General features: G+C 50.0%; 1 protein-coding gene across 4 annotated transcripts in view; it reads left to right on the top strand.

Annotated features, from left to right (window-relative positions):
• Positions 1-444: 444 nt before the first annotated feature.
• The window catches only part of SLC25A19 (solute carrier family 25 member 19), a 20,622-nt gene continuing 4,980 nt past the window's right edge, over positions 445-16,086 (top strand). Inside the window, exons 1-8 of one of the 4 annotated variants that reach the window (XM_025363848.1) lie at positions 969-1,048; positions 1,811-1,841; positions 1,945-2,018; positions 3,841-4,010; positions 4,185-4,340; positions 7,038-7,208; positions 14,603-14,786; positions 15,428-15,558. In XM_025363848.1, the coding sequence (XP_025219633.1) occupies positions 3,879-4,010; positions 4,185-4,340; positions 7,038-7,208; positions 14,603-14,786; positions 15,428-15,558 (774 nt within the window). In that variant the 5' untranslated portion in view covers positions 969-1,048; positions 1,811-1,841; positions 1,945-2,018; positions 3,841-3,878. Of the gene's footprint in view, positions 1,049-1,810; positions 1,842-1,944; positions 2,019-3,026; positions 4,011-4,184; positions 4,341-7,037; positions 7,209-14,602; positions 14,787-15,427; positions 15,559-16,086 lie in introns of those variants that run through there. The other 3 variants (XM_025363846.1, XM_025363847.1, XM_025363849.1) reach the window with 3 other exon arrangements.

Genomic DNA, 16,086 nt, shown 5'->3' with positions numbered 1-16,086 from the left:
AAAAAAAAAAAAGAAACATAATGTATACGTATTAAAAAGGGAATGTTTGTCCTTTAAAGACATATACTGAAATATTTACTGGTGAGGACACATGATGTCTGGTATTTACTTCAAAATAACACTGGGCAGCGGGTGCGAGGTAGGTGCAGAAACACAGGAAACAGACTGCCCCGTGGGTCGTGTAACTGCTGAGGTCGGATAGCGACTCTACGCGGCTTCATCAGGTATATCTTGAAATTTTCTGTATATCTTGAAATTTTCTACAATAAAAATGTCTTAAAATTGTGCGTCAAAATAACACGAATATAAAAAAATGCAATTTAAAAGTCAGGAGGCAATCCTGTCGTGCAAAACCGTGACGCTAGCTGTGTGAGGGCGGCAGGATGAATCATTTCCTCCTTCGTTTCTACATTTTTTGTCTATATACTTTTAATATTACTTTTATAATGAGAAATACCAAAACTCGGGGTGAGACGAGGAGACACTAGTGTTTTTGCCCTCCCTGTCCCCGAGGAGACTGTTCTCATCTATTCTCTTCCCCACGTCCTCCAGGTTTTTGCTAGGCTTCCTGCCATCTTTACCAAGTTGAGATTATCCGTGTTGTGTCATTAACAGAGTTTAAGGAAAGCGCGTCAAGTTCACCGCGCCCTAACCTTGGACCCCGCCTGCAGGCTGACTTTCGAGCCACACGCCAGAGCACCGCGACCCCTAAGGTCGCAGCCCGGCTTCGCAAGCCACCTCCTTCTAACGCGTCGGTCGCCCTCGCGCGCCCGCGAGCAGCCGGACTACATCTCCCAGGAGGCTGTGCGCCGTCCAGCGGACCTGCCCTTGGTCGCAAAGGACTACATTACCCAGTGATACCTTGCGGGAGGCGGTTGCCAGACCTCAAGCGCAAAACCATTGGTCCAGCGTCTGGCGGGGAGCTGCACGGTGATTGGCCCAGGAGACCGCCACTTTCGCCCGGGCTCAGTAGAGTTTTGCTGTTAAGACTGCGCGAGGTGCTGGAGAGAGCAGAGCGAGCGTAGCCGGGCCGCACCCGCCGAGCCGTGTGAGTAACCTCTACCTCCGTCCTTCTCGCCGTCCTCTCGGGGACCTGCACCCTCGCTCCGCAGGGCGGTAGGGAGGGAGCACACGCACCCGGGCGCTTACGAGGGGCGGGGACTGTGTACACACGTGTCACACCTGACCCGAGAAGCATCTCCAGGGACACCGGCGGCAGAGCCCCGCTCTCGCCCTTGAGCACCTGAGCTCCAGGGCGTCCCCTCGGACTCGGGGAGAAAAAACACACCCCGAGGCACACGTGGACACCTAAGTACCCACGCGGAGACCTCTGCAGAGCTGCTCAGCTGAACCCTTGGGCACATGGGCACCCGAACACCGGGAAGAGCCTGCTATGCTCCGGTCTCCTCTTGACACCGATCCAGGACACCTGCCACTCGAGCTTGCTCCTTCTTCCTGCCCAGATGGGCGGGAAACTGACACTGCTCTGTGTGACCTGAGCGGTCCCTGGGTAACTCCTGGAGAGGTTTTGCCTCTCAGTCGCTTGCCGCATGTTTAAACTTCCTCATGGGCGCCTGGGGAGGAGTTCCAGGGTGGGTGAGAGGAGACAAGGAATTGATGTCTGGGGTGGAGGCTGTCATCCTGTAGGCAGTGTCCCCCCTCCTCCCCCACCCCCACCCCCGCTAATACAAGTATTCAAGAACTAAAGTAATTTTGAAAGCTAGTTTTAGGGATTTTTTTTTTTCCCCATAACAAATTCAAACAATATAGAATTACATCGACAGGTCTACCTTCCTTCTTCCCTTCCCAGCCCTTCTCCCAGTGATCAATTACCTGTTGATGTGTGTGTGGTTACAGACTTCTTCTTATGCTTTGTACAACTCTACAGAGCATATATAGATATTACTGTTTTTTTGTTTTTGTTTTCTGTTTTTACAAAAAAAGGAAAAAAGTACATCTCCTGGAAAGGATGCTTTTTAGCTGAGCTCTGGTGGATGAGAGGAGCTAGCCTTGAAAAAGTGAGTAGGGGCTGAGATGGGGCTGCATTTCAGATGTAGGGAACTGGAGGAGTACAGGCAAGGCAGTAGATAGGAGCGCTCACCGAGTTTTCCAGGAACTGGGTAGAAGCAGTCAGACCACTCTGGTTAAGTGAGGGAAGGAAAAGAATGGTCCAGAGTGAGGCTGAAGAGGTCAGTAGGTGTGAGTCAGGGGAGCCCAGGAGCGTCATTTTCTTTCTTTTTTTTTTTTTGAGACGGAGTCTCGCTCTGCCGCCCAGGCTGGAGTGCAGTGGCAGGATCTTGGCTCACTGCAAGCTCCGCCTCCCGGGTTCACGCCATTCTCCTGCCTCAGCCTCCCGAGTAGCTGGGACTACAGGCGCCCACCACCACGCCCGGCTAATTTTTTGTATTTTTTAGTAGAAACGGGGTTTCACCGTGTTAGCCAGGATGGTCTCGATCTCCTGACCTCATGATCCGCCCGCCTTGGCCTCCCAAAGTGCTGGGATTTCAGGCCTGAGCCACGTGCTCGGTACTTTTTTGTTTTGTTTTGTTTTTTTGTTTCTGAGATGGAGTCTCACTCTGTCGTGCAGGCTGGAGTGCAATGGCATGATTTCGGCTCAGGACAACCTCGGCCTCCCAGGCTCACGTGATTCTCCTTCCTCAGCTTCCCGAGTAACTGGGATTGCAGGCGCCCACCACCACACCCAGCTAATTTTGTATTTTTAGTAGAGACAGGGTTTCACCATATTGGCCAGGCTGGTCTTGAACTCCCGACCTCAGCTGATCTGCCTGCTTTGGCCTCCCAAAGTGCTGGGATTATAGGCATGAGCCACTGCGCCTGGCCAGAAGCATCATTTGCTAGCATAGCATGGCCCCACTGTGCCGGGGAGGCCTGAGGTGTGTGAGAAGGGGAAAGGGAAAGGTTAAGGGGCTCAGGGTCTCAGGGCTCTTCCTTTGGACAGTGGAGGATTGTTAAAGAATCCCAATCCCTGTTCTAAGCCCTGCATGTCCTTCAGTCCCTCAGCATTACACTTGAGTGGGCTCACTCAGTGAGCAGGAGTTTGCTATAAAGTTGCCAGATGTCTTGGAAAGCCAGTTGCTCTCTGGGACCAACAGTTGCCTATCAAGCCTGTTCATTCAATTCTTAAATATTATTAAGCACTTGCCATGATGAGTTCTATACCAGGAACTGGAAATTTACGAGTGAACAAATGAGACCAAGGCCATGTTTCCATGGGCTTACATTCTAGTCAGGGAGAGAGACAAGAAACAAATGTACTGTATAAATAACCCATGGTGCGCTGGGCGCTGTGGCTCATGCATGTAATCTCAACAATTCAGGAGGCTGAGGCAGGAGGATCACTTGAGGCCAGGAGTTCGAGACCAGCCAGGGCAACATATTGAGACCTGATCTCTACAAAAATAAAAAAACTTAGCCAGGCCTGCAGCTGTAAGCCCCAGCTAATTGGGAGGCTGAGGCAAGAGAATCACTTGAGCCCGGGAGTTCAAGGCTGCAGTGAGTTATGGCACCACTGCATTCCAACCTGGGCGACAGAGTGAGACCCTGTCTCTAAAAGAGTAAACGAATATGCCAGAGTAATAAGTACTGTAAAGAACAATAAAACAAGTGCTATTTTATTTTATTTTTAAATTTTTGTATTTTTTGTAGAGTTGGGGTTTTGCAGTGTTGCCCAGGCTGGTCTTGAACTCCTGAGCTCTTGAACTCCTGGAGTTCCTCACTTGAACTCCAGTCTAGTCAGGGAGGGCTGCTCTCAGGAGGCGGTATTTGAGCAGAGACCATAAGAAACTTGCCTGGTGTTTATTCCGTATCTCTTGCATTTAGCTTGATACTGATGGACATTGTGTGGGCCAGAGGCAGGGATGGTTGGCTATGACCCCAAACCAGATGGCAGGAATAACACCAAGCTCCAGGTGGCAGTGGCTGGGTCTGTGTCTGGACTTGTCACTCGGGCGCTGATCAGTCCCTTCGACGTCATCAAGATCCGTTTCCAGGTACTCTTCCCCTTTTTCCACGCAATGGACTGGAGGACAAGTTCAGTCTTTCTTGCAAAAGCAGTTCCTAAAACTTGGAATTCTATCCAGATGAAGGGCTTGCCTTTTTCTGAAAGTTCCCCTTCACATTCCAGCCCACCCCGCTGTCCTGACGTTTTTTATTTTGATTCCCAGCTTCAGCATGAGCGCCTGTCTCGAAGGGACCCCAACGCAAAGTACCATGGCATCTTCCAGGCCTCTAGGCAGATTCTGCAGGAGGAGGGGCTGACAGCTTTCTGGAAGGGACACATCCCAGCTCAGATTCTCTCCATAGGCTATGGAGCTGTCCAAGTAGGTGGCAGGGGACCTGGCCAGGCCTCTGGGGTCATGTTGCTCAATGGAGGAGCAGAGGGAGGGTGAGGCAAGCAGGAATGCTGCGTAGGGCAGGACGGGAGAGGCAGACCCCACGCTTCCCACCTGCCTCACCCGGGAGCCTTCCTGACCAGCTGTACTGTAGGCATTCCCCTCCCCTATGTCCCCGCATCTATCCTGTGTAACTTAGATGTTGCATCTTGGAGACTGATTTGATGTCATGCCTTCTGTGGGGCTTGGCGAAGGACAGCACTAATGCATTTCAATTTTTGAAATACCACCTTCACATACGTGGTTCATCTGAACTTCACCACACCATCATGAGGAGGGCAGGGTAGGTGTCATGTGGATCTCAGGGAGGTGAAGTCAGCTGTCTGAGGCCACACAGCCTGCACATGGCAGGGCTAGGGTTAGAGCTCACACTTCGTTCAGTGGAGCACCAGTATAGTCATAGTGCACAGCGTGTGATTTTATGCAGTAGACATGGTAAGAACCAGCCCTGTACAGTGCAAACCATGGGCCAGGCCCCTGTTGGAAGCACTTCACATACAGTCACAGCAGTCCTTAAGGTAGGGGCTGTTGTCCCTCCCATGTCACGCATGAGAAGACTGAGGTGGACAGAGCTTACATAATTAACCCAACCAAAGTCACTAGCTAGAAAATGGCAGAGCCACGACCCCCACCTAGGCAGCTAGTGCCAGAGACGTCCCTGCCTACTCCTCCTGTGACATCACAGTGACCGCCCAAGTCAGGTGTTTACTGGCTGGGCATGTCCTGCGATCCTGTCTCTGCACTTGTCTGCAAACAGATACTGCAGCATGACAAATAAATACAGCAACAGGATAGTCTCAAGAAGCCAGGCCTGGGCCAGACTCGGTGACTCACACCTGTAATCCCAGCACCTGAGCCCGAGAGGTGAGGTGGAGGTTGCAGTGAACCATGATCATGCCATTGCACTTCAGCCTGGGTGACACAGCCAGACCCCGTCTCAAAAAAAGAAAAGAAGCCAGGCCATCTTCAGTTGGCTGAAGGAAGATCTGAGCATAGCCCTGGTATAGTGGCTCACACCTGTAATCCTATCACTTTGGGAGGCTGACGTTGGGAGGATGGCTTGAGCTCAGGAGTTTGAGACCAACCTGGGCAACATATCGAGACCTCCTCTCTACTAAAAATAAAAAAAAAAATTAGCCAGGTATGGTGGTACATACCTCTAGCCCCAGTTATTCCAGATGCAGGAAAATAATTTGAGCTAGAGAAGTCAAGGCTGCTGTGAACTATGATCGAGCCGCTGCACTCCAGCCTGGGCAACTGAACACGACCTTGTCTCAAAAAGCAAAACAGGGCCAAGCTTGGTGGCCCATGTGTGTAATCCTAGCACTTTGGGAGCCCAAGGCAGGCAGATCGCTTGAACTCAGGAGTTTGAGACCAGCCTTGGCAACATAGTGGAACCCTGGTTCTACAAAAAATACCAAAATTAGCTGGACATGGTGGCATGCACCTGTAGTCCCAGCTACTTGAGGGGCTGATGTGGAAGGATCACTGGAGCCCAGGAGGTGGAGGCTGCAGTGAGCCATGTTCGTGCCACTGTACTCCAGCCTGGGTGACAGAGCGACACTCTCGTCTCTAAAAACAAAAACAAAAAAAGAAAACAAAGATCTGAATGTGAGGGGGTCACCCTGTTGAACATGCTCCCGAAAGAATCTGCCCCAGAAAAGAATGATTCTCGAACAGGGCCGCCGCCAGCTGCACGGAAGGGATCCCTGCAGGCATCAGAGCATGGCCATCTTGCCCAGTTCTCAGAAAACTAAGTTAGCCAGTAACATTTTCTGATATACATTTTTCTCATGTATCTTTTATTTATTTTTTCTTGAGACGGAGTCTCACTCTGTCTCCCAGGCTGGAGTGCAATGGCACGATCTCGGCTTACTGCAACCTCCACCTCCCAGGTTCAAGCGATTCTTCTGCCTCAGCCTCCCAAATAGCTGGGGTTACAGGCACACGCCACCACGCCTGGCTAATTTTTGTATAATTAGTAGAGATGGGGTTCCACGATATTGGCCAGTCCGGTCTCCAACTCCTGACCTCATGATCTGCCCGCCTCGGCCTCCCAAAATGCTGGGATTACAGATGTGAGCCACTACACCCAGTCTTTTCTTTGAGACCGAGTCTTGCTCTGTCGCCCGGGCTGGAGTGCAGTGGCATGATCTCGGCTCAGTACAACCTCCACCTCCCGGGTTCAAGTGATTCTCCTGCCTTATTCCCCCAGTACCTGGGACTACAGGTGCCCGCCACCATGCCCAGCTAATTTTTATATTTCTATTAGAGACAGGGTTTCACTATGTTAACCAGGCTGGCCTCGAACTTCTGTCCTCGTGATCCGCCTGCCTCGGCCTCCCAAAGTGCTGGGATTATAGGCGTGAGCCACTGCCCCTGGCCCCCATATATCTTCTTAAACCTTTGAGTGTCTGACTCTACTCAAGTATCAAATGGCATCTGAGTTTTACGTAGAATTTTATATTTATCATATGCTGTCACTGCTCAAGAAGAACATTTCCTGACCTTTTCCTCCCCCCTCCACCTGGGCCCCAGCCAGGTCACAGGTGATATGTTTGGGGAGTATTTGGTCCTCGCCCTCATCCTTTGGGCTGTCAGTGACTTCTTCACTTACTCTTCCAGTTCTTGTCATTTGAAATGCTGACGGAGCTGGTCCACAGAGGCAGCGTGTACGACGCGCGGGAATTCTCAGTGCACTTTGCGTGCGGTGGTCTGGCTGCCTGTACGGCCACCCTCACTGTGCACCCCGTGGATGTTCTGCGCACTCGCTTTGCAGCTCAGGGTGAGCCCAAGGTGAGTGACCAGGGGCCAGATGAGGTAGCCCAAATAAGGAAGGTGTTGTCACAAGGGTTGCATTCTTTATTTTTTATTTATTTGTTTTTGTTTTGTTTTGTTTTTTTGAGACGGAGTCTTGCTCTGTCGTCTAGGCTAGAATGCAGTGGCGCAATCTTGGCTCATGGCAAGCTCCACCTCCCGAGTTCAAGGGATTCTCCTGCCTTAGCCTCTTGAGTAGCTGGGACTACAGGCACCCGCCACCACGCCTGGCTAATTTTTTTGTATTTTTAGTAGAGACGGGGTTTCACTATGTTAGCCAGGATGGTCTTGATCTCCTGACCTCTTGATCCGCCTGCCTCGGCCTCCCAGAGTGCTGGGATTACAGGCGTGAGCCACCGTGCCCGGCCTATTATTTATTTATTTATTTATTTAGAGACGGAGTCTCGCTCTATCACCCAGGCTGGAGTGCAGTGGCGCGATCTTGGCTCACTGCAAGCTCCGCCTCCCGAGTTTAGGTGATTTTCCTGCCTAAGCCTCCTGAGTAGCTGGGACTACAGGCACCTGCAACCACACCTGGCTAATTTTTTTGTATTTTTAGTAGAGACGGGGTTTCACTGTGTTAGCCAGGATGGTCTTGATCTCCTGACCTCATGATCTGCCTGCCTCGGCCTCCCAGAGTGCTGGGATTACAGGCGTGAGCCACCGCGCCTGGCCTAGAATTTATTTATTTATTTATTTATTTGTTTATTATTTATTTATTTATTTTTTTGAGATGGAGTCTCACTGTGTCGCCCAGGCTGGAGTGCGGTGGCCAGCTCTCAGCTCACTGCAAGCTCTGCCTCCCGGGTTCACACCATTCTCCTGCCTCAGCCTCCCGAGTAGCTGGGACTACAGGCGTCCACCACCTCGCCCAGCTAGTTTTTTGTATTTTTTAGTAGAGACGGGGTTTCACCGTGTTAGCCAGGATGGTCTTGATCTGACCTCGTGATCTGCCCGTCTCGGCCTCCCAAAGTGCTGGGATTACAGGCTTGAGCCACCGCGCCCGGCCTATTTATTTATTTATTTAGAGACGGAGTCTCGCTCTGTTGCCGGGCTGGAGTGAAGTGGTGTGATCTCGGCTCACTGCAACCTCCAACTCCCTGGTTCAAGCGATTCTCCTGCCTCAGCCTCCTGAGTAGCTGGGATTACAGGCACATCCCACCACACCCAGCTAATTTTTGTATTTTTAGTAGAGATGGGGTTTCACCATGTTGGCCAGGATGGTCTCAATCTCCCGACCTTGTGATCCGCTCGCCTCGGCCTCCCAAAGTGCTGGGATTACAGGCATGAGCCACTGTTCCCAACTTATTTTTTTCTTTTATTTGATAAGCGTGGTTTTTTTTAATATATATATACACATTTATATATGTGTGTGTGTATGTATATACACATATATATATATAATTTTCATTTTTATTTTTATTTATTTTATTTATTTTTATTTTTTTTCTTGAGATGGAGTCTCGCTCTGTCGCCAGGCTGAGGTGCAGTGGTGCGATCTCAGCTTACTGCAGCGTCCACCTTCCGGATTCAAGCAATTCTCCTGCTTCAGCCTCCTGAGTAGCTGGGATTACAGGCATCTGCCATCATGCCCGGCTAATTTTTGTATTTTTTAGTAGAGACAAGGTTTCACCACATTGGCCAGGCTGGTCTCGAATTCCTGGCCTCAAGCAATCCGCCCGCCTCGGCCTCCCAAAGTGCTGGGATTACAGGCGTGAGCTGCCACACCCAGCCTATATATATATTTTTTGAGACAGCGTCTTGTTTTATTGCCCAGGCTGCAGTATAGTGGCACGATCACTGCTCACTGCAGCCTCGACCTCCTGGGATCAAGTGATCTTTCTGCCTCAGCCTCCCCAGTAGCTGAGACTACACCTGGCTAAGTTTTGCATTTTTTTAGAGACGGGGTTCCGTCGTCATGTTGCCCAGGCTGGTCTCGAACTCTTTTTTTTTTTTTTTGAGACGGAGTCTCGCTCTGTCGCCCAGGCTGGAGTACAGTGGCGCGATCTCAGCTCACTGCAAGCTCCGCCTCCCGGGTTCACGCCATTCTCCTGCCTCAGCCTCCCGAGAAGCTGGGATGACAGGCGCCCGCCACTATGCCCAGCTAATTTTTTGTATTTTTTCGTAGAGACGGGGTTTCACCGTGTTCACCAAGATGGTCTCGATCTCCTGACCTCGTGATCCGCCCGCCTCGGTCTCCCAAAGTGCTAGGATTACAGGCGTGAGCCACCGCGCCCGGCCTGGTCTCGAGCTCTTGAGCTCAAGCCATCTGCCAGCCTCGGCTTCCCAAAATGCTGGGATTACAGGCATGAGCCACCGCACTCGGCAGAGGTTGAGTTCTTGTCCTTGCAGAAAGCAAAGCTGGGAGAGGTTCAGGTTTTCAGTTTGTCCGGCAGTCAGTTTGTAAAACCCATGACTGTGGGCAGCATGGTGCAGGATGCTCTATGTCCCTCCCTCAAAGGAGCTCACAGCCTCCCTGAGAGACAGAACCTACCGGTATGAAACAGAACAAATAAATACCCAGCAGTGGGCTGGATCAAGGACTGCATCTGGGAAAGTGGGACTCAAGAACTTATTGCTGGATTATTATGAGAGCTTCTTTGTTTTTTTGTTTGTTTGGTTGGTTTTTTGAGACAGTCTCACTTTGTTGTACAGGCTGGAGTGCAGTGGCATGATCTCAGCTCACCATAACCTGTGCCTCCCGGCTTCAAGCGATTCTCCTGTCTCAGCCTCCTGAGTAGCTGGGATTATAGGCACGTGCCACCATGTCTGGCTAATTTTTATATTTTTTATAGAGACAGGGTTTCACCGTGTTGGCCAGGCTGGTCTTGAACTTTTGACCTCAGGTGATCCCCGGCCTCGGTCTCCCAAAATGCTAGGATTCCAGGCGTGAGCCGCCGCACCCGGCCAATTCCAAGTGTCTTTGGTTTCCACAAAGAATGGGGTGGTGGAAATAGGATAGACTCGAGGAAGAATTTACTGAGTGAAAACAAGGGATTAAATCCCCACCATATTGTTTCCTAGACATATTTAAGAATAGCATCATATATGTGTGTGTCTGTGTGTTCTCAACCAAGAAAGAATCATTTTATTATTATTTGTATATATTTTTTGAGACAGGGTCTTGATCTTTCACCCAGGCGGGAGTACAATGGCTGCAATAGCTTGCTGCAGCTTCGAACTCCTGGGCTCAAGCAATCTTCCTGCCTCAACCTCTCAAGTAGCTAAGACCACAGGTGTGTGCCACCACACCTGACTAATTTTTTATTTTTTTACTTTTTGTAGGGACAGGGTCTCATTATGTTGCTCAGTTCGTCAGGCTTAGGCTGGTCTTGAACTCCTGGTTGTTTTTGTTTATTTGTTTGTTTCTGAGATGGAGTCTTGCTCTGTCATCCAGGCTGGAGTGCAATGGCACAATCTCAACTCACTGCGACCGCCTCCCAGATTCAAGCAATTCTTATGCCTCAGGCTTCCAAGCAGCTGGGACTACAGGTCTGCCACCCTGCCCGGCTAATTTTTTTTTTTTTTTTTTTTTTTTTGAGACAAAGTCTTACTCTGTCACCCAGGCTGGAGTGCAGTGGCGTGATCTCAACTCACTGCAACCTCTGCCCTCCGGTTTCACGTGATTCTCCTGCCTCAGCCTCCTGAGTAGCTGGGATTATAGGTGCCTGCCACCGCGCCCGGCTAATTTTTGTATTTTTAGTAGAGATGGGGTTTTGCCTTGTTGACCAGGCTGGTCTTGAACTCCTGACCTTGTGATCCACCCGCCTCTGCCTCCCAAAGTGCTGAGATTACAGGTGTGAGCCACCGTGCCTGGCCATGCCTGGCTAATTTTTATATTTTTAGTAGAGACAGATTTTTGCCATGTTGGCCAGGCTGGTCTGGAACTTCTGGCCTCAAGTGATCTGCCCGCCTAAACCTCCCAAAATGCTGGCATTACAGGCATGAGTCACCACGCCTGGTCTTTTTTTCTTTATTTTTAGTACAGAGTCTCACTCTGTCATCCAGGCTGAAGTATAGGGGTATAATTACAGCTCACTGCAGCCTCCACCTCCTGGGGTCAAGCAATCCTCCCACCTCAGCCTCCCAAGTAGCTGGGACCATAGGTGCTCAGTGCCACACCTGGCTAATTTTTGTATTTTTTGTAGAGATGGGGTTTCACCATGTTGCACAGGCTGTTCTCAAACTCCTAGGCTCAAGTGATCCTCCTGCCTTGGCCTCCCAAAGTGCTGCAGTTATAGGGCTGAGCTGCCACACCTGGCTGAGAAACAATAATTTTTCCACTGTCTCAACTCTGCTTTAGGATACTGTTAGTGGAAAGGAAGGATACTTTGTTTAAGAGTTTGATCTGGGCAACATGGCTGTCTACAAGATACAAAAAAATTAGCCAGGCATGGTGGTATGCACCTGTAGTCCCAGCTGCTTGGGAGACTAAGTTGGGAGGATTGCTTGAGCCTGGGGAGTGAGCCATGATTGCACCATTGCACTCCAGCCCAGGCGACAAAGTGAGATATCCCGTCTCAAAAAAAAAAATAAATAAATAGAATTTGATCTGGACTAGTGCAGAATAATTGTGGATTCAATTCTGCCAGTTCTTTGTATTGGCTGGCGTGCAGGTCCTGGGTGGGGAGGCCCTTTTGTTTAGGAAACAGCCTCATGACTTTTTTTGGTTGAGAAGGGCAAAGTCCCCTGGGAACAATCTGAAGGAAAAGGATTGGGGCAGGATGGCGGCCGTGGAAGTTGAAATCCACTAAGGAGTATGTCACAACTCACCTGCCAAAAAAAAGAAAAAGAAAACAATTGTAGGCCAGGCACAGTGGTTCACACCTGTAATCCCAGAACTTTGGGAGGCCGAGGCGGGTGGATCCCTTGAGGTCAGGAGTTTGAGACCAGCCTTGCCAACATGGTGAAACCCCATCTTTACTAAAAATACAAAAATTAGCTGAGCGTGGTAACACGCCTGTAATCCCAGCTACTCAGGAGGCTGAGGCAGGAGAATTGCTTGAACCCAGGAGGTGGAGGTGTGGTGAGCTGAGATCGTACCACTGCACTCTAGCCTGGGTGACAGAGCAAAACTCCATGTAAAAGAAAAAAAGAAAACAATTGGGGCATAAGAGGTCAATTGCTCTGTATGATAACTCAGTAGAAAACTAGAAGTTTGGGATGACAGTCGTTGCAGGGAAATGGGATGAGGGACCCTAGGAACTGAAAGCAGAAATGGAGGGGAAGGTGTTTACAGATAGAGAGCACAGACCAACCTCCGCAGCGTGGTAGCCACAGAGCTGAGGCAGAGATGGCTCCTGTCAGTCCAGCTTTCCTGTTCTGGGTTTACCATAATCCTCCTGTATTTCTTTCCAACCTTCAGTAAAAGTCTGTGAGGAGGAAGAAGTGAAGAAAATATTAAGAAAAGAGAATGAGCCAATAGCTATTATCTTAGCTATTTGGGAGGCTGAGGCAGGAGGATTGCTGGAGCCCATGAGTTCAAGGCTGCAGTGTGCCATGACTGTGCCTGTGAATGGCCACTGCACTATAGCCTGAATGATGTAGCGAGACCCCATCTCTTTATTATTTAAAAATTTTTAAAAAAAAATTTTTTTTTGGCCAGGGCGTGGTGGCTCATGCCTGTAATCCCAGCACTTTGGGAGGCTGAGGCAGGCGGATCACGAGGTCAGGAGATGGAGACCATCCTGGCTAACCCGGTGAAACCCCGTCTCTACTAAAAATACAAAACACTAGCCGGGCGTGGTGGTGGGCGACTGTAGTCCCAGCTACTCGGAAGGCTGAGGCAGGAGAATGGCGTGAACCCGGGAAGTGGAGCTTGCAGTGAGCTGAGATCGTGCCACTGCACTCCAGCCTAGGTGACAGAGCAAAACTCCGTCTCAAAAAAATAATAACAACAAATAAATAATTTTTTTTAGGCCAGGTACGGTGGCTCACGTCTGTAATCCCAACACTTTGGGAGGCTGAGGCAGGCAGATCACCTAAGGTCAAGAATTCGAAACCAGCCTGGCCAACATGATGAAACCCCCGTCTCTACTAAAAATACAAAACTTAGTTGGGCGTGGTGTCAGGTGCCTATAATCACAGCTACTGGGGGAGGGGGGCTGAGGCATGACAATCGCTTGAACCTGGGAAGTGGAGGCTGCAGTGAGGCAAGATTGTGCCACTATACTCCAGCCTAGGCAACATAGCAAGACTCCATCTAAAAAAAAAAAAAAAAAAAGATAATAACATATTACCGCTAGCTTAAACTATGGACATGTTGGATTTTAGATTCTAGAATGATCAGAGAATATCTGGTCATGAAAGTGAGGGGAAGAGACCTGGTTAAAACCTACAAGACCCTCCACCTGCTTTAGACTAGTCACAACCATATTGTAAACCTGACCTTGCGTGATAAAAAATTTTACAACATATAAGGTGTATCAAGGTTACAAAGATAATTCTTCATGAATTATAATTTTAAAAAATACCAGCTGCTCCCTGATTCCGATTCCCAGAGGTGACTACTTTTAATACTTACAGTTGTTTCTTTGATTATTTCCTTCCATAATTCTAAGTAACATACTTGGCCGGGTGCAGTGGCTCATGCCTGTAATCCCAGCACTTTGGGAGGCAAGGAGGAAGGATCACTTGAGGTCAGGAGTTCGAGACCAGTTTAGGCAACATAGCAAGACCTCTTCTCTACTTTATTTTTGTTATTTATTTATTTATTTATTTTTGTTTTTGAGATAGAGTCTCTGCCTTTCACCCAGGTTGGAGTGCCATGGTACAATCTCCGCACACTGCAACCTCTGCCTCACAGGTTTAAGCAATTCTTGTGCCTCAGCCTCCCAAGAAGCTGGGATTACAGGCATGAGCCACCACACCTGGCTAATGTTTGTATTTTTAGTAGAGATGGGCTTTCACCATGTTGGCCAGGCTGGTCTCAAACTCCTGGCCTCAAGTGATCTGCCTGCCTCTGCCTCCAAAGTGCTGGTATTATAGGCGTGAGCCACCGCGCCCGACCGCACCTTCCTGTTTTAACAGCTGCACTATGTTCTTGTGAGCTGGTGTCCCGTAATTCATGTAACCATCACCCACAGATGGACATCGCATCTTTAGCTCTTCCCCAGAACACTGCAGTGACTCTTGGACACATACCTTTGTGCACACCTGTGGATAGAACAGTGGTATACATGTGTGGAAGGGGGAGTTTCTGGAAAATGCCACTCTTTGAATCTCTGTCCAGCGTTTTCCTTGACTGTTTTCCTGGCAGGAGGAGTTTCGCTCCTGGTAACTGGGTTTTTAGGCGAGGGGACAGAGCTATGATGGGCTGTTCCAGGGCTAAAATCACCTCACTGAGACCATTCAAAGTGCATGTGTGTGTCCAGGTCTATAATACGCTGCGCCACGCCGTGGGGACCATGTATAGGAGCGAGGGCCCGCGGGTTTTCTACAAAGGGTTGGCCCCCACCTTGATCGCCATCTTCCCCTACGCCGGGCTGCAGTTCTCCTGCTACAGCTCCCTGAAGCACCTGTACAAGTGGGCCATGCCAGCCGAAGGAAAGAAAAATGGTGAGGCAGCCCTCACGCGAGAGGGAACCCTCCCACCCCAGCCGCCAGAATGCCCTCTTCCAAATCACGAGGGAGCTAAAGTTCTGTCCAAATCGAAGACTGTGGGTCTCTGTACCCGGCTCTGTAATGTGGCAAACAAAGCAACTGCAGCTGCTTGGAGAGAACTTGATTCCTCCCAGCTCATGCCACACCCATCACTGGCATTACTGACATTTACGTCCCGTGATTGGTCATGGTTTTCATTTTTGTCAGAAGTCCAAATTGCAAATTGCTTGTTTTTTGGTTGAGGTTCTTCCGTTGCTTTTTCCAGGCAGGGGGAGCGGGAGGTGTGGGCAGGGAGAGGCTGGAGAGGGGTGGGGCATCCTGGTCCCTCTCCAGCCCTGAACTGAGTCATGCTGCGGAGCCTGAGGCCCACACTGCCTCCAGCTGAGGGACTACGGCCTCCAGCCCTTCCAGCCCGGCTTACTCCGCCAGAAGTGGCTATGTCTGGCTCTTTGGAATGGGAGGACCAGTGGAGTCAGATAGAAGTGCGCTTGTGGGGTTTGGTTTGTGGTGGAGGATTAGCCCTGATGCCTTTTAAGTTGTCACCCATAGACTGCGTTTCTCTCATCTGTTCTCCCAATCCCACTTCTCTGGTTCAGAGAACCTCCAAAACCTGCTTTGTGGCAGTGGAGCTGGTGTCATCAGCAAGACCCTGACATATCCACTGGACCTCTTCAAGAAGCGGCTACAGGTTGGAGGGTTTGAGCACGCCAGAGCTGCCTTTGGCCAGGTGAGCCATTCATTCCCGGGCAGACAGCTCTGACCCTTGCCATCACTGGGCACATGAGGGAACCAGTAGTCACCTGCTACCCACTGGGCAACATTACCCCTGGCCAGGGCCCCTTCACCTCCAGTCTATCCCTGGAGATCCCCAAGCATGTGGGAAAGCTGCATGTGAGCCCTGGGTCCTGAGCACTGTGGAAGGATCTGGGCCAAGGACATATAGTGTCTGCTCTTTTGTTTTTTTTTTCTTTAAAATAGAGGCAGGGTCTCACTCTGTTTCCCCAGCTGGTCTTGAACACTCCTGACTTCCCCTCCCAGTGTGCTGGGATTACACGTGTGAGCCACTGCACCTAGCCCAGTTTCTGCTCTTAAAACATGCCCTGGCCGGGCGCTGTGGCTCACGCCTGTAATCCCAGCACTTTGGGAGGCCAAAGCAGGCAGATCACGAGGTCAGGAGAGTGAGACCATCCTGGCTAACATGGTGAAAGCCCATCTCTACTAAAAAAAAAAAAAAAAAAAAAAAAAAAAATTAGCC

The sequence above is a fragment of the Theropithecus gelada genome, chromosome 16 (genome assembly GCF_003255815.1).
Source record: "Theropithecus gelada isolate Dixy chromosome 16, Tgel_1.0, whole genome shotgun sequence".
Classification (NCBI taxonomy): Eukaryota; Metazoa; Chordata; class Mammalia; order Primates; family Cercopithecidae; genus Theropithecus; species Theropithecus gelada.
Note: the sequence above shows the minus strand (reverse complement) of the source record. Positions and strands in the feature narration are given on the sequence as shown.